An 18,931-nucleotide genomic window follows, 5' to 3' on the forward strand; every position below is an offset into this window, starting at 1 on the left:
AAAATTAACCGCTCACTGGTCCGACTAATATAAAACTTTTAAAATAAAAAAAAATGTTAGTTTATTTTGTGCCTGACACAATGTATATTGCATTTTAAAATACTGATTTATTTTAACATGCGAACATGTTAATAACACATTAATAGCACATGTAGTGTTTCCAACTACATACAAAAACAAAACAAACTAAATTAAGAAATGATAAATAGTCTAGATATTTTTCACTTAAATGACAAATTCAGATCACAAAATGGAAACACTGGGCGAGGCAGTGCCGCAGTAGTGCTGTCGCCACACAGCAAGAAGGTCGCTGGTTCAAATCTCGGCTCAGTTGGCGTTTCTGTGTGGAGTTTGCATGTTCTCCCTGCCTTCCGGTGGGTTTTTCTCCGGGTGTTCCGGTTTCCCCCACAGTCCAAAGACATGCGGTACAGGTGAATTGGGTAGGCTAAATTGTCCTTAGTGTATGAGTGTGTTGGTGAATGTGTGTGTGGATGTTTCCTAGAGATAGGTTGGGTTATATAATAATATGCTGTTATTATTATATCATAAAACCTTTTTACATTTTTATTCATAGAAATCATTATTTTAAAGATTATGTCTTGAGCATCTAGTTTTACTTTCTGAGCTTCTGTGCTTTTTTCGTTGCGGTTCATGTGCGCGCTGCATGTGATTAAAGACAACAAAAATATGGTTTAAATAAGATATTATGAGATACATACATGTTTTATAAGCTGTAAAATGAAAGCCTCAGTTCGGTGCAGAGTTGCAAAAATCGACAAAATCTTTGGATTTGTTTGATTTGTAAATTATGTAGGCCATTTTAAAAATAATTCTTTTATAAGAACTATTGATAACTGAAATTTTCCAAATGGAAAAAGGTTTCCAAATGGATCAAGATTCCATAATGCAATTTAAAAGCCTAAATAAGTTTGACAAAAACTCCAAACATGAACTACAAAATATGTAAAAAATGGCAATTTACAGATATTTTTTTAGTGTACATTATCATTATGCCCCCTAAAATCATGCTAACATCAGTAGCAGTATTATATCTATTTTTTCAGTCTTCTTTTTTGCAAATACATCAGCCCCCAAAATATATAAGTGTAAGCAGGTAGACAGAAAGTTTGTCATCATAACTGTACTAAGAGACTGTAATAAACTATAAAACGTATTTATAACAAATAGTGCAACATTGAGTATACCTTTAATCTTTCCCAGTGAGTTAGACTCAATTTTATTTGATTGAATGCCCAATTTCCAATATCAAAAAGCAAGAAAAGTAGGTCAGGATTTGATTTTACTCCCTTTGAAATCATTTGAAGGTGTTTCTCATTTATATTTACCAAATATTTATACACTGGCCACTTTATTCTGTACACCTGTTGCAATTATCTAATCACATGCCAGCAACTCGAAACCAGTTAGTAACTTGTATGGTCACCATTTGCCTCACCTAGTGCAACACATCTAATTCACAGAGTTGATAAGATTGTTGATCATGGCCTGTGAACTGTTGGTCCACTGATTTTCAATGGCTTTTCAAAGTTGCTGGATATTGACAATAACTGGAACATCCTGTCATATATAATCAAGAGCATACCAAACATGCTCAGTGGGTGATATGATCAATGGGTCCTTAAAAAATGGGGCCGTGCATTATCATGCTGAAACATGAGGTGGTGTTTTTGGATTATTTGCAAAAAAAAAAATCAGCCTCAGAATCACGATGGCTCTGTGCAATCAAAATAACACCATTAACATGCAGCTGTGTTCATTGTCTAATATACGCATGCCCATGCCATAAACTCACCACCACCATGAGCCACTCGATTCGCAACGTTGACATCACCAACCTCACATACACTGTCTGCCACTGGAGTGAAAACTAGGATTCATCTGTTAAGAGAACTCCTCTCCAAAGTGCCAGATGGTTATGACAATGAATTGCAGTCAGGTTGAGATCCTGATGGGGATGATGAGCATGCAGATTAGCTTCTCTGAGATGGTTTCAGTTTGTGCAGAAATTCTTTAGTTATACCAACCTATTGCAGCAGCTGTCCTGCTGGCAGGACTCAGATGATCTTGAAGTTGAAAATGCTGGATCATGAGATTCTGGCTTGGTGTTACATGTGCTATGCAGTTCTAAGGCCGATTGGCATACTGCCAAATTCTCTGAAAGCCTTTGTCGATTGTTTATTGTTCGTAAAAGGACAGTTTAATTCATGAGCAACTGGTCTGATGGACATTCCTGCAGTCAGCATAAAAATGGCACCTTTATCAAAACTGTCAACATTGTTGTGTGTTAAAGCTGCACATTTAGGAGTGACCGTTTATTATGGCTAACCTAAGGCACACCTGTGCAATAATCATGCTGTCTAATAAGCATCATGATATGCCACACCTGAGAGGTCGATGGACTATATTGACAAAGAAGAAGTGCTCACAAATTCAGACAAATGTGTGGACAGTATTTGAGAGCAATAGGCTCCTTATGAATATCGAAAACGTTTTAGATCTTTGAGTTCAGCTCATGAAAAACGGGAGCAAAACAATTGTAGCGATAAACATCAATATATTATAAAATATCAGCTTCAATATTTGTTTGCATACCCCATTCTCAGCTTTCTCCATATGTTCAGTTTCAGTAGATATTCATAATAATTGTTTATAAATTAGACATCATATCTATTTTAAATAGAGCACCTTAAAGATGTGCCTGAATGACAGAATCACATTATGGATGTGCAGCTGACAGATCTGGGCAACTATGGGTGCTTTCACATCTGTAGTTCGCTTGATTTGGTCGGGAACAAGCGCAATAAATGATACATTGTTGCATCTTCTGCCGTCTTTGGGTCGTTTTCACACCACACTGCTGGCTTTGGTCCGAACCAGTTGAAACAAACCAAAATGCAGTCATCTGACAAAATCCACATCTCTCATTGGCCAGATGTTGTTAAACATATTTCCTAAATTGCTTATTGATTGGTCAGAATTCACGTACGGGAAAATGCCAGTGAACTCCCGCAGGTAAACAAAACCTTTTACTCTGGAGGGACGACTGCGCTGGCTGATTGTATCCCTGCTTTAGACAAACTATACATTATGAGAATGAAATGCGGCCACGGCTGGAAAACAGTGTTTAATGCATCGCTCGTCACTTTAGCAGGAGCCGTGAATTAATTTAGCTAAACTGCGACATGCTCATCTTGCCGAAATATTACCAACGATCCATCAGGTAATGTTTTCCCCTCTCTCTCTGTCTCTGTTGGTAAAGTGCTGTCAACAAATATTTTTCTTCCATATCCCATAATGCACAGTGCATCGGCCTACGGCAGCTGAATTAGTCCAAACGCGCAGTACTTGGACCTGTTTTAGTACGGATCATATTCTCACCACAAACGAACCGCTCCAGGGTTCGTTTGAAAGTGTACCGAGACCACCTCTTTAAGCAGGTCTCGGTACGCTTATTTGGTCCACTTGAGTACGATTGCTGCATTCTCACCTGCCCAAACGAACCGAACCAAAAGGGGAAACGAACTCGAATGCGATTCAATTGAACTAAATAAGGCAGGTGTGAAAGCACCCTATGTGATGATAACATCAATAATATGGACCAAAATCTTAGAGCAGGGTTCACCAATCTCGGTCCTGAAGGGCCGGTGTCCCTGCAAGATTTAGCTCCAACTTACCTCAACACACCTGTCTGGATTTTTCAAGTAAACCTAGTAAGACCTTGATTAGCTTGTTCAGGTGTGTTTGATTAGGGTTGCAGCTAAAATCTCCAAGACACCGGCCCTCCAGGAACAAGTTTAGTGACCACTGGCTTTGAGGAATGATTGAGGAATCACCTTGTTAAATCAGCTGAACCGAAATTATGCAGTTCTGGATCCAAAAGTGTCCTAAAACTGGTACTAGCAAAGTGGCTGGTGAGTGTATACCATTTTAAACCTTTCTTTGTCATTTTCTTTGGACATCGATTCTCAGTGGGTCTTGTAAAGCAAAGCTCAGAGATATCAAGCCTTCCGTGAATGCTCACTGGACTGTGCGTTAATCAGAATCCGACATCAAACGTGCTCACTGGTCTGTGGTTTCAAGAGATCGATGGGAAAACAAGCATTATTCTAGATTCATCTTCGTCATGTGGTATTGTTGACTTTGAGCGTCTTCATCATGTGTCCGCAGCGAGCCGAGGGAAAGGACTGTGTGCTCCTCTAAGCTCTGCTGTGTGGTTGTGAAATATCTGTGAACTTGTGTATCTGTGGAGCTGAGATAAAGCCGTCTGTTGTTGTTTCCCACAGGTCTATACAGGAACACGGAGAAATGAAGATTGAGCAGAGGATAGATGAGGTTTGTTTGCATAAGCTGTTCAAGCTGTTCGTTTTTTTTTTTTTTGTACACTCTTCACGTTTACAGTTTCGCCTTTTTAGTTCAGGTTTTCTCATATCAGTGTCAACACCAGAGTCATTTTTAATATAAACCTTATGTATCTAACAGCTGAAATTCACACTTTGAGCTGTTGGAAAGCCTTACGCAGCTACCCAAGAGCGCAATATAATTAAGATTTTAATTACTCATGCCTTTGATAGCAATTAAGTTTCTTAGTCAGGGGGCAATTAACAAGCAGTGTTGAGCCGTGTTGTGCTCTGCCTGGAAACACCAAATACTTGTTCTCTGCTGTTGATGCTGTCCTGATTACGTGTTTCCTTATTCTTTTAAATTGGTTCAGTTATTTTAATCTGTTGTGGCATTGGTGTTTTGAACAGAGGAAAAAAACCTTGTTTATAAGATCTTCTGGCAACTTTACACACAGTACGCACACAAACACTTTCACAAAGAGACAGCTTTTATTCTTCATCAGGTTGTCCGCAGCGTCTTAAAAAGTCTTGTTTTCATGTTTTTAAATTGCAAAACGAAAATTTTAGACGTTTAAAAAGTCACTGAAATATCGTGCTGTAGGTCTTAAATCATTTTAAACCGCTCTTAATTTTCCTATGTCCAAGTAAAGCTACCCAATCAGGCCGACACCCAATCATCAATCTTTATAGATTTATACAATCTTATTTATTATATTAAGTTTTTATTGCAAAAAGATACAATTCATAACAGCCAATCAGGGAAAGAAAACTAAAGCAACATATCCCTTTACGTGATCTTCCATTATTACAAGAATTATTTACAAAAGTAACTGGGCCAGTAGAAAAAAAATCCTCAGTGTTTAGCCCTGTATAAGTCTTAAGTTTCACTAATATTGGCCTTGAAAGGGTCTTAAAAAGTCTTAAATTTTACTTGAAGAAACCTGCAGAATCCCTGTTTACACACTAGTCGCTGTACTACTATTTGAAATGCCAGCGGTGAATCGTTGTGCTTGTCATGCTGAGAAGTAATGGACATCTGGCATGCACAATTAATGGAAAAGATATGGACGTAACTGTTAACTGATGTTAAAATGTAATCTTTTTTCCGAAAATATCAACATTGTGTAACAACTTTATGGACCAGTCAAAAGGCTGATTTAGGCCCTATCCCATTTCTATTTTTGTATCCCTACCCCCTCCTCTTGGCCCTTGATACAGTGTGCAGGGGAAGGGCTTCAAAATGTATCCCTAAGAAATGGGACACTACTACAACACCTGCACACCACATTATATGTCATCGCGATCTCTTGCTTTATATGAGATCGACGATGACAACAGCTGTAATTATTTCAGTTGTGTAATTTCTTTTGTATTTATTTTCTGTAAATCACTAAATATTATGTTATTTTAACAATACAATGTTGCAATAAGTTCGTAACTGTACTGTGCATTTACACCTTGCCATATTTATGCATATAAACACACAAAAACAACAATAACATTATAGCAAACACTGTAGAAAGGTCAGTCCCAGTGACTTGACTTTTCTCACTGTTATTATTATGGATTATAGATCAGGGAATTTTGCGTTCTATTTTAGTTTTTTTTTTAAAGTTTTTTTAATTAATTTATTTATTTAAAGCATAACAGTAAAACATGAATGTACTTATGAACGTATTAAAACATGTCCTTGTTTTTTGGAAAAATTTATAATAATGACAAAAATACTAATTTGTGCATCTCTTGAAGCCTGGTTTATACTTCTGCATCAAGTGACTGGCGTAACCACGGGCATGCAACACCCGTAGCTGTGCATTTATACTTCTGCGCGCTGTCTCTGTTGGTCTGCATTAACACTTCCGAAACGCTAGTTGGCAGTGAGGTGTAAATGTTCCTCTGTGTCGAGTTTCTTCGCTGTTGTTTTGCTTTTCCTGAACACTTCCTGGATGTACAAGTGACTCAAACTCGCTCATTTTGAGGCAGGAACTGGCGGACGTGCAACAACTTTAACCATGAGGTAAACACAAAACAAAACTTTCCATCCGGAGCTCCTTCACAGAACTCCACACTTGTAAACAATTGCTCCATCAGGCTCGCACCGTTCGCGTGGCTCTCGATCCCGCCCAGACTCGTCAGCGCTACCAAGCCGACCAATCACAGAGCTTGCGCTACGCGTCGTTGCGAAGTGTAGTTACATTTTTTTAGAGGTGCATGTCAGCAACCGCTACGGCCACGGCGAAGGGCTATGCGTCAGCGCCGTAGCATACGCCGGCGTTTGACGCAGAAGTATAAATCAGCCTTTACTTTTGAGTGCAGCTATGCTGCTGTTGTAGAAGGTGTATTTTGGGAAACTTCCTTACCTTTTGATTTTGATTGTGGTCCTGAAAAATCTTCATTTGAAGGGGTATCTAGCCCTTGCCCTCAGCCCTACACCTCCAAGCTAAAGAGAATTGGGACATCCCTACCCCTCCACATTAAAGCGCAAAAGAGGGGTAGGGATAAAGGCTGATTTATACTTCTGCATCAAGCAGAAGCATAGCATAGCCTTCACCGTTGACGTCGCACCTCTCAAAAAGTGTAACCACACGTCGCAACAACTTGTAGCGCAAGCTCTGTGATGGCTTGGAAGCGCTGGCGAGTGTGGGAGGAATTGAGAGCCGCGTGAGTCCGTTGAAGCAAGGGTTTTCAAGTGTCGTGTCCAGTGTAGGAGCTCCAGATAAAAAAAAGTTTTGTTTTGTGTTTACCTTAAATTTGTTGCACGTTCGCCAGTTCCTGTCTCAAATAAACTAGTTTGAACCACTTGTACGTTAAGGACCGTTCAGAAAAAGTAAAACACCTGCCAAGAAACTAGACACAGAGGAACATAAACGCATTACTGCCAACTAGCATTTCGGAAGTGTTATTGCAGACAAACAGAAACAGGGTGCAGAAGTATAAATGCACAGCTTTGCGTATTGCATGCGCCGTGGGTCACGCCGATCACTTGACGCAAAAGTATTAACCAGGCTTAAGGGGAAGGGCTAAGGGGTTGAATTGGGATTGGGCCTTATACTTCTGCATCAATCGCACAGGTATGCTTGGCTAGCTAACACTGATGCGCACCTATCAAAAAATATAACTACACGATCGAGAGTTGCATGAACTTGTTAGAGCGAATGTTTGCAAGTGTAGAGTCCGATGCTTATTATTTTATTATTGGCTGATACCGAACTCCCGCCGATCGATCGACGCATATTAATGTTAGTTAATGTCAATACAGTCATTCCTTGTTAGTTCTTGTTAGCTCATATACCAGTCAAAATCTTTCAAAAAAAAAAATCTGAATTAGAATGATGCACCCCATAACTGTTTCAATGCAGAATCTTCTGAATGGTTCTGTCTTGGTAAGACTGGTCAGAAAAATATGCCAGACTCCCAAAAATATGTACAGTACATTCAAACTTAGCTGAGCAGTTTGTAAAAAAACAAATAAATGTAAACTTGAATATATAAAAAATATAAAAAAAAAAAGAACCAGACTGTATTTTGAAATCAGACTATCATGAAGACATGTCAGAAAGAAAACACCCAGAACCCACTATAAATCACGTAGTGACTGTCTGAAAGCGTAGTGTAGATTGCTATGCTTTCTCGTTTATGTTGCGTTCTTTATTGCCCAAGTTCATATGCATGTCTTGTTCTAAATCTAAATGGACTCATGCTGGTTTGTGTACACGTTCATTCACATTAAAAGGCAGAGCTATAACTGATCTTTATCATCTCATTACTGATCCCAAATGTCTGCTTATCCCCGGAAAAAGCTCATTAGAATCCACATTTCCCATATCTGACTGACCTTACGGTTCAAAGTGTGTCAGCACGTACTGAGGCTTTTTTGTCAGCATCTGTGATTGCTTTTGGAAACATTGTGACATTTATACCCTTGCCTGATGTTTGATATTTGGTTTAAAGAGGTGGTACAGTTTGGAAATGTTAATTGACATCTATCTGAACTTTTCATGTTCTGAGGCAAATACCTTACATTTAGCTGCCTTTAAAAATGTTAATGGACTTAAAATAGTTGATGAACATGACTAACAGTAAGGGTTAGCTTTAAATTCATTAAACATAATCAGGAAAATGTCATTGTCAGTACAGCACAGGTGTTCCTGGAGAGCCACAGCTCTGCAAAGTTTAGTTCCAACCTTAATCCTAAACACATCGGATTAAACTTATTGAGTCCTTCCGGCTTGTTCGAAACCTACAGGTAAGTGTGTTGGAGCAGGGATGGAACTAAACTATGCAGGGCTGCAGCCGTCCAAAGACTTTGACACCCCTGCAGTACAGTATCAGTAGTTGATTGTTGGTCTACATTAGTTACATGCAGATGGATTTATAATAAGATTTAAGTACAGGTTAGACCAGGTGTGGGCAAACTTGATCCTGGAGGGCCAGTGTCCTGCATAGTTTAGCTCCAACCCTATTCAAACAGACCTCCCTATAGAGTTCAAGTGATCTTGAAGACACTGATTAGTTTGTTCAGGTGTGTTTGACTAGTGTTGGAACAAAACTCTGCAGGGACACCGGCACTCGAGGATCAAGTTTTCCCATCCCTGGGTTAGACTGAATGATTTTTTTTTTCATTAAATTAAATACTGTTTAAAAAATTGCAGTCAGTAAGTATGCTTTAAATCAATTTTGATCAGTAAACATTTATCAAAAAGTGATACTACAGACATTTATAATGGTACAAAAGCTGAAAAAAGTCCATTCATCCCTCCGACCTTCCACCTGACCGTCTATCCATCTATCCATCCATCCATCCATCCATGCATCCATCCAACCATCCATCCCTTCCTCCCTTCCAAAGCAATCCCGGTATCTCTTCCCTCTCAAGGAAATCCTATGTATCCTTTTCCTTCCAAGGCAATCCCAGGTATCTCCTTCCTCCCTTCCTTCCAAGGCAATTCCAGGTATCCCCTCCCTCCCTCCCTCCCTGCCAAGGCAATCTCAGGCAATGCCAGGTATCTTCTCTCCCTCCCAAGGTAATCCCAGGAATAACCTTCCTCCCTTCCTTCCAAGGCAATTCCAGGTATCCCCTTCCTCCCTCCCTGCCAAGGCAATATCAGGCAATGCCAGGTATCTTCTCTCCTTCCCAAGGCAATCCCAGGTATCTCCTCGCTCCCTCCCTTCCAAGGCAATCCCAGGTATTCCCTCCCTCCCTCCCTCCCAAGGCAATCTCAGGTATTCCCTCCCTCCCTCCCTCCCTCCCAAGGCAATCTCAGGTATCCCCCACTTCCTCTTTTCCAAGGCAATCCCAGGTATCCATTCCGTTTCTCCCAAGGCAATTTCAGGTATCCCAAGGCAATCGCAAGGCAATCCCTGGCAAAACCAAATATATAGTTCGGCCGCCCAGTCGATCGGTCAGTCAGTCAGTCTGTCAGACAGATGGTCGCTTGACAGTGGCCTCCGGCGGCTTTTAACGCGAAAACAGCACGGGCGCGAACAGTGCGCGATTGCAAGATGCATTTGAGATGCGAAAAAGCACGTAGAGCGGCCTCTCACGGATTTGCGGAAACAAAAACTGCACAAATACGTACCTACCAGGACTTATTTCACAGTCTCCACAAACGTCGGTGGGGCTACGTTTCCAGAATGAGCCTGGGTTGAAATATCATGCTGCTTAAGTGTAGCCTACTTCTTTACACAACAACAATGGCAGCCTTGAGAGAAGAAGAGTTTCATAGAAGTCATATAGGCTTGTTTTGCCTGTTGCACGACAAGCAATACCACACTCTTTTTAAATATGATACAATGATGGTGTCTGAGCGACAAGAACAGCATTGTAGCCTTGTGCAGTTATTACCTTTATGTTATATTTACTTTGTTATTTGTTTGTATTTTGCTTTATTTTATTATTATATATTTTTGGCCTTTTTGCCTTTATTAGATAGGACAGTTTTTAGACAAGAAGCGGAGTTGGAGAAAGAAAGGGGGGCATCGTAGGGAAATGTCCTCGAGCTGGGATTTTAACTCGGGATGCCCTGATGTGCTACTGCACGCTAACCACTAGGCTATTGTGCCAACGTATTTTGCTTCATTTAATTTGTTGGTTGTAAACGTCATAATGGAGTTTTAAGTACATCATAAGTACAGCAGTACTCCCTCCTACCTTCCTGCAGATTTGATTTGCTACCCTGATCAAACACACTTTTTCTGTAATTATCAAGTGCTGCTTTAGGTCCTAATTAATTGGCTTAGTTGTGTTTAATCAAGGTTGGAGCTGAACTCTGCAGGAACGTAGATCTCCATTAACAGGATTAAAAGCCACTGTTTTAAGTGGTATTACTTTTATACCAATGAAAAGATGTTAACAGAGGAAACTTTTTAATAATGTTGGGCACATAACTGCAAAATGTGGCATACTATATAATTTGTTATGTTAAGGTAATTCAAGTTCATTTTACTTCATTTAATTGCATGTTTACTTTTGAAGTATTTTCATTTATTTATTATTTAAACCTTTTCTTTTTAATAACTACTAGTCTAAATAACTATACTATTATCCTGAAATGAAATGTCATACCACCCACCCCACTAAACACAAATGTCAGAATGCACTTTTTAAAAGGTATGCAAGTCTACCAGGTAGAAACACTAATGCATCACTGCTGACTTGCTGAGGGTGCATCCCTGAAAAATTTAAGTTCATACTAGATGAAAACGGGGTCATTATCTATATTTTGTTTCACCATGTCTTGTTTTAACTCTCATATCTCACTCTGTTCCTCACAGGCAGTGGGACCTCTCAGGGAGAAGATACGGGAACTCGAGCTTAGGTATGTTTTTCTTTTATGCCAAATAAAAAACCACTACACTCTGCTAGATTTGTCTTGCTATGCATTTATAACACCATGGTATTTAACATTATAAATTATTTCATAAAGTACATTCATTTAAATTTGACTGTATACACCTGGTTTATTTGAATTAGGCAGTCGTAAGATATGCATATAAAAACATTGATTAGCAAGTATGGGTGCTTTCACACCTGTAGATCGATTGTTTTGTTCTGAAACAAGGACTAAAATTCAAAATAAAGGAGCACAAGGCAGTTTCTATCAGCATTGCTTTCTTGTTAGCATGTTGTTGACACGCATAAATGCTTATTTAGGATTTTCTTTCACTTCACAGTTTTACCCAGAAGTACCCACCAGTGAAATTCTTATCCGAGAAGGACCGAAAGAGGATTTTGGTAAGTTCTTTAACATTCTCAAGGGTCCAAAACAGCTTTTGTTCAACAATACAAGTGCATCTGTTTGCAAGATATGAAGAACATCTTTCAGAACTTATTAAATTACAGGAATTCCTAATAGTTAATTGATCATTTTCCAACTTTCAAAAGGTTAACTATTATCTCCTCCGTTTTAAATGTTAATAAATAAAATCTCCTGCATTTATGAGGTGTCAGAATTAAGCATGACCAATTTGGCCACTGTGAAGTAAACATTTATTTCAGAGGATGTTTTTCAGTAGGCTGTATAGCTTGCAGATAATTTAGACGGGACGGACATAGAAGCTGTCTAACATCAGGTAGTAGAAGCACTGCTCATTTATTTTCTGATTTAGTGATTGACTTCCACAGTAGAGCCTTATTAAAATGTCCTCAAATTTAAGTAAATCAAAAGCATGACTACTTAACCCAATAATGCTGGCTTGTGAAACGATCATGCAGTCTTTCCTCCGCTAGATCACCGGTGGGGCAGGATTCGTGGGCTCCCACCTCACCGATAAGCTGATGATGGATGGTCATGAGGTGACTGTGGTGGATAATTTCTTCACCGGCCGCAAGCGCAATGTAGAGCACTGGATTGGCCATGAGAACTTCGAGCTCATCAACCATGATGTGGTGGAGCCGCTCTATATTGAAGGTGATTGCCAAATATTCCAAAAACGCTACTGCAAATCTCAATGCCAAGATTATTGAATCGAGTTTCTAATGCAGATCCCTTCAGAAGACACCAGTGTTGTCTTTTTCAAAGCTGGTATCATCAAGCTAGCAGAGTTCTGTCTGATATCCAAAACCAGTTAAACTTAATACCAATAGTTAACCAAATACCAAATTGGTTAGCAAAACCCTTTATTTACCTTACGTGACAAAAGTCTTGTCGTCGATCCCAGTTGTAAGAGTCACAAATAATAACTTGACTTCTAGATTATTATTTGGAAAAGTGTCTGAAGGCGGATTTTTCATCTGTTAAACTGTATCCCAATCATCACAAATACTGCAGAAGATTCTATTGGAACCCTTATGGACCCGATATTATCAGAGAAATCAGTAAAGCTTGGTAAGGAAAATTCATGGTTTGTGGTTACATTCAGTATAGGTGCATGCAAGTGATTTGCACAGTGGATGGCAACATCAACAGCCTGAGTTATCAAGACTTTTGTGCTTCCTATTACATTACAAACCATAAGAGAGGGCGAATTGTTCAGCAGGATAGCGCTCCTTCTCATACTTCAGCCTCCACATCAAAGTTCCTGAAAGCAACGAAGGTTAAGGTGCTCCAGGATTGGCTAGCCCAGTCACCAGACATGAACATTGTTGAGCATGTCTGGGGTAAGATAAAGGAGGAGGCATTAAAGATGAATACAAAACATCTTGATGAAGGGAGTCCTGCAAGAACGCTTTCTTTGCCATTCCAGATGATTTTATTAATAAGTTATTTTAATCATTGCAGAGATGTATGGATGCAGTCCTCCAAGCTCATGGGAGTCACACACAATATTCATTCTTTTTCCACCGCAGCATGACTTTATATTCTATACTGTACATTATTTCTGTTAAGCGACTTTTGTCTAAGCAAAGTTAAACTTTACTGTCAAAATTAAATAATTAAAATCAAGCCATGATTATATTTCATTTTGGTAAAATTAGCATAATCTAACCTTCGCCTTTCATATAAGCCACTTCTAATATCAAATAATCACTCAAGTTGTTATTTGTTGGTCCTGAAAACTTGGATAAGCAACAAGACTTTTTCAGGGAGTGATATTTATTATTTTATATTATTTACTTTATTTACATTATGTTGTTCCAAACGCATACAAAATTCAAATCTGACTCATTTATTTCCTGTCTATGAATAAAATTGAAAGCTATAAACCGATCAATATTTCTAACTTTGGGCTTTGAATGTCTGTTGTCATGTTTACTAAATTGATTTACTACACCACCTGCAAAGGTGCGTATCTCACTTTGTCTGGCAAGCAGAAGAGCATGAATACTGATTATGTTGTTTTTGTTTGTGTCTGCTCCGCCATAAAGGTATGCTTTCTCTATCAGAAAGTTATGTTTTTGTTAGCAGGAAGTTGCTAAGCAACAGAGGAATGCATATTTAGAGGCAAGGGAAAAAAGTAGTGGACACTGAAATGCTTGAGGTCAATTTGACCACTATGGTAATTAATGTTAGAAATACTCAGAACTCTTTTGTGTTTTGTCATTTTAATAAATGTTAGAAATAAACATACAGTACATTTAGGAAAAGTCAGGTTGTTATAGTTATATGTTTGTTTTTTTTTTAAACAAAATTAATTAAACCTTGGTAGTTTAAGCAATATATTTAAATAATATTAAAGAAATAAAATAATGTAAAGTGATTGAGTCTCTTCAGAAAACTTGGATTTAACCTCAGTTCATGACGTTAGATCTTATGAACAGTTTGAATCATCAAAGTTCAGGGGGAGTATGCTTTAAATGGAGGAACAGAAATCTCAGAGATTTGATTAAGTAACTTGTGAAGATGAATGAATGGTTTGAAGCGACACAGGGATGATGAGAGATGGCAGAATTGTAACTATTCTTTAACTGAAAGACCTCTATCACCCTGAGAGTTTGGCAGATGAAGATAAAGAAGACTGGAAAGCAAGAGACGAAGTGATTAGTTGTTCAGACTTCTTGCTTTTTCCCCCAGACTTCATCTGTCCAGCACAAATCCAATAAATGTCATGTCAAGTGCAATGGAAAAATGACTACTTCTCAGTCTTCTTCTTCATTTGAAGTAAAACAAACGAAAACAAAAACAAATTGGAGACATTCTCTTAAAGGGCACCTAGGTTACCCCTTTTTTCAGATTTAATATAAGTCTTTTGCGTCTCTAGAATGTGTATATAAAGTTTCAGATCAAAATACCCATCAGATTTTTCATTATACCTTTTACAAGATGCTGTTTTATACTGATTTCCAGCAGGGGGTGGTTTTGTCGTACTGCGCCTTTAAGACGATTCTTTCCCGCCCACTTTCTCGCCCACTACATGCCTCCTCCCTCAGCTGCGTCAGACAACAGACAGACTTAAAGGAAGGAGGTCTCACGTAGCGTTTGTGAGATACTACAGTAAGAATTAACCTTTACTAATCAGTATTGTGAAGTTGCATTGATGAGTCACACACAATATTGTTACAAAGTTAATGCGCGCACACACACACACACACACACACACACAGGCAGGCAGACAGAGCGTGCTTAGCTTAGTTAAGGCTAACCTCAAGTACTGTGTGGATATCTGTTATGCTAATGTACAAAATAAACCTGATTTAACTTCCACAAACCGGGATTGAAGCGTCTTCTTTTATAATTGTTCTGACACGCGGCTGTGCTGATGAAGTAAAGCTGAAGTAAAACGCTGTAATTAATTACACACATACTCTGTTTTAAAACACTTTAAACATGTGAAACTTACTCTTAATCACATTTGATGATGATTGCTGATCCTAGCGAACAGAACAGAGCTTTTATTCCCGGTTGCTTTGCGTATGTCTGCCTGGTCTTGTTGACATATACACGCGACTACCGGAACATGTTAATGCGCGCAGCTGTCAATCAATTCGGTGGGCGGGGGGATCGCACACCTACGTAATGGTGCGATCGATTTGAAAACAGCTCCAATTGGCCGACCCTTTTTTTTGTAGTTAAATTGAAAAAAAAGGACTGGGGGTGTTCATATCACCCCAGTATGACGGTCTATACACTATACCAACACACAGATCTGTCCAAACAGCTTGAAAAGTAGATTTTTTACCATAGGTGCCCTTTAATGTTTGAGAAATATTATCCTGAAAACATAGATATGCTAAAACTAATGAAAAAACATTAGATGAAAGAAAAAGCCAGGCAAACAAAACTACATTAGATAAGACAAAAATCCAAATAACAATAAATAATATATATATATATATATATATATATATATATATATATATATATATATATATATAATTTAATTAATGTAATTGAAAATAAGACACACTGATTATAAAAACACTGATTTATAAAACGCCAATTATAAAAAGAAGGGATGATAGAAAGATAACTATAACTGCATGAAAGTTAAAAAGTAGATTTGTTGCAATGAAATACAAAAATGTGAATACCAGAAACGGATAAATTCTCTGAAACAAAAAGATTTCTCATTCACTGAGGGATCAGGGCTGCTAGTGTCTATTAAATCCACTGCTGATTGCAAGGTCTTTCTAGAAAGAAAGGGAGTGTTCTAAAGAAAATTGTTCTGGGAACTGCAAGGACTCTTAAAGACAGAGGAAAATGATTTAAACTCATCTTACTTTTTGTAAGATTTTAAAGTTTTGAAAGTTCAAGATGTTCCAAGATACAAAACTAAAAATCAGTAAAAAGGAGGCAGCTTCCATGAATTTGGTTTGAATTAAGGACAGTGACTGTCAGCGGACAGCAATGGATGCATGAATAAAGTGAAGATAAGCTTAGAGGAGCACAGCTCATTCTTTGAGAGTCTTGGAGTAGAGCTGGTGCTCCACCACATAGAGAGAGGCCAGTTGAGTTGGCTCGGGCATATGTTTCTGATATCTACACAGGGAAGTGTTTTAGGCTTGTCTCACTGAGAAAAAGGACCTAGGATATGATGGAGAGTCTCTTGGCTTCTCTGGGAATGCCTCAGAATCCTTCCAGAGGAGCTGGAGCAAATATTTGGGGAAAAGGAAGTTTGGGGTTCTCTCGCGAAACTGCTGCTCTTGTGACCCGGACAAGCAGTAGATGATATGTATTCACAGCCTTTGCTCAATGCTTTGTTGATGCACCTTTGGTAGCAATTACAAGTCTTTTTGAATACCATGCCACAAGCTTGGCACACCTGTCTTTGGAAATTTTTGCCCATTCCTCTTTGCAGTACCTCTAAAGCTCTATCAGGTTGGATGGGAAGCGATGGTCTACAGCCATTTTCAGATCTCTCCAGAGATGTTCAATAGGATTTAGATCTGGGCTCTGGCTAGGCCACTCAAGGACATTCACAGAGTTGTTGTGTAGCCACCCCATTAATATTTTGGGGGTGTGCTTTGAGTCGTTGTCCTGCTGGAAGATGAACTGTCACCCCAGTCTCAGATCAAGAACACTCTGAACAGGTTTTCATTCAGGATGTCTCTGTACATTGCTGCATTCATCTTTCCCTCTATCATGACTAGTCTTCCAGTTCCTGCTGCTGAAAAACATCCCCACAGGATGGTGCTGCCACCACCATGCTTCACTGTAGGGATGGTATTAACCTGGTGATTAGCAGTGCCTGGTTTTCTCTAAACGTAACGCCTGGCATTCACTCCAAAGAGTTCAATTTTAGTCTCATCAGACCAGAGAATTTTGTTTCTTATGGTCTGAGATTCCTTCAGATGCCTTTTGGCAAATTCCAGGCGGGGAGTGTATATCATACAGGCCTGAATGGTGGATTGCTGCACAGATAGTTGTCCTTCTGTAAGTTTCTTTTCTTCATCATCGTCTTCTGTGGTAGACTTCTATGGTAACTATGCATATATTCCTGGACCCGTCGATACAAAAGCATCTTACTTCTTACATTGTAAATGTCATTTGCACATAACGTGCATTTGGCAACCAAAACACATCAATCTGCGGCATATGGATTAGTTTGATGACAGTTTTATGCTGCGTTCACACCAGACGCGGAACGCGCGTCAAGCGCGAGTGATTTACATCCTGCGGCGCGATACGCGCGAATGGCACAGCGCGAATGATGCAAATGGCGCGGGGCAAATTGAGCGTCTTGCGCGTTTGACGCGCTTAACGATCGTTTCGCGCGAATCTCTCAATTTCGAAATTCTGAACTTCAGTGTACATTCACGCCGCGTTAACCAATCAGAAACTTGCTCTTGTGGGGGCGTGATTGTGACGTAGAACCTGTTGCCAGTGTTCCGAGGGAAATCCTCCAGCCTTCACCGACAACAGTTCATCAAACTCAGCTTGGCTCAGTCAGAAGCACCGCTGAAAGCCTCCGTCATCCAGGTTAAGTTTCTGGAGGAGTTTATGAGCTCACAGAGCTGGATGCACCTCTGAAAGAATGTAGTGGACTCAGACACGTCCCTAAACGTATCGACGCTGTTTTTCAGTCTTCGTTAAGCACATAAACACTGTTATTTTCTTCATAAAATCCATGTTAGCCATTTAGCTATGAAGCTAGAGTCTTCAAGCAGACAGAAGCCCAGCCCATCACGCGAATCCGCGTCTGTTCTGATGTAAATTTGACACTCGAATGAAGCGGGGTTTGACGCGCGTATGAAGCGAGTAAACTCAAATGTTCACGCGGCCATTTACGCGTGAATATTGCGATTTATTCGCGCGTTCCGCGTCTGGTGAAAACACAGCATTATGGGTTGTTGCTAGAAGAGATACAGCTGTGGCCAGAACTTAATGAGAAATACATTAATTGTATTTTTTTAACAACTACCCCCGCACCAACCCTATACCTACCCCTCACAGTAATGTAAAACATAGGGAAAACTATTTTTATTATTTATTAAATTAGCCATTGAATTTTATTTTATTACCGTCTACCCCTACCCCAACCTTAAGTCAACCTCTCTCAGTAATGTAAAAAATATGAATTATTTTTGTACAGTGTCACACAAATTATGCTATTTAATGTAGACCTAGACTTTCTTGGATTTAAGTGCCAAAATTAAAATTTAATCCAACAGCCAGAATAAAATTTAAAACAGTGACTGTGTTCTTCCGACAGAAAGACTTTTACACTGAGCATGGCTTGATGGTGAGTAAATTATGGGGTAATTTTCATTTTTGGGTGAACCATTCCCTTAATGGTGGGTTCCAGAATGTTTTCTGAGGCTACTGGCCGACAGTGGAAACAATATGATTTTGCTGTTGTTGATGTAGGTCTGATGATTTTGGCCCTGACCTGACAGTATAAAAGCGGCTAGTAGATCTGTCTGCGCCTTTTAGTCAGGTAGCATCTCACCTTCCAGGAGAGATGACAGGATGGCTTGTCGAAAACAATTCCTGCTATGTCTATAATGGAAAATCTCAGCTGCTGGCTTCAACCCCTGAAGAGTACGGGTGGCACACTCAACTGTAAGATTAGCCACATTCACAAAAGAGGCCCGTTAAATTACAGTCAAAATTGCCTGATTACTTTTTCGATAAATGCACCACGGTTATTCACAAGCAATCTAGTATTCATATTGAAACCTGTGCACGTCAAAATATCATTACAAATCTAAGATGGCACTTGCTGGAAAAAGTATGTAAACAGGAGCATTA

General features: G+C 39.3%; 1 protein-coding gene and 1 long non-coding RNA gene across 4 annotated transcripts in view; both read left to right on the top strand.

Annotated features, from left to right (window-relative positions):
* The window catches only part of LOC147842240 (uncharacterized), a 1,176,585-nt gene that overhangs the window by 776,836 nt on the left and 380,818 nt on the right, over window positions 1-18,931 (top strand). The window lies entirely within an intron of this gene.
* Window positions 1-18,931, top strand: part of uxs1 (UDP-glucuronate decarboxylase 1) — a 111,423-nt gene that overhangs the window by 26,415 nt on the left and 66,077 nt on the right. For all 3 annotated transcript variants that reach the window (XR_015498712.1, XR_015498711.1, NM_173242.2), the window contains 4 exon segments: window positions 4,305-4,353; window positions 11,136-11,179; window positions 11,535-11,595; window positions 12,091-12,271. Coding sequence is in view for 1 of the 3 variants with exons in the window: in NM_173242.2 (NP_775349.2) it covers window positions 4,305-4,353; window positions 11,136-11,179; window positions 11,535-11,595; window positions 12,091-12,271 (335 nt within the window). In the remaining 2 variants the exon portion in view is untranslated.

The sequence above is a fragment of the Danio rerio genome, chromosome 9, assembly GCF_052040795.2.
Source record: "Danio rerio strain M-AB ecotype USA chromosome 9, GRCz13ab, whole genome shotgun sequence".
NCBI lineage: Eukaryota > Metazoa > Chordata > Actinopteri > Cypriniformes > Danionidae > Danio > Danio rerio.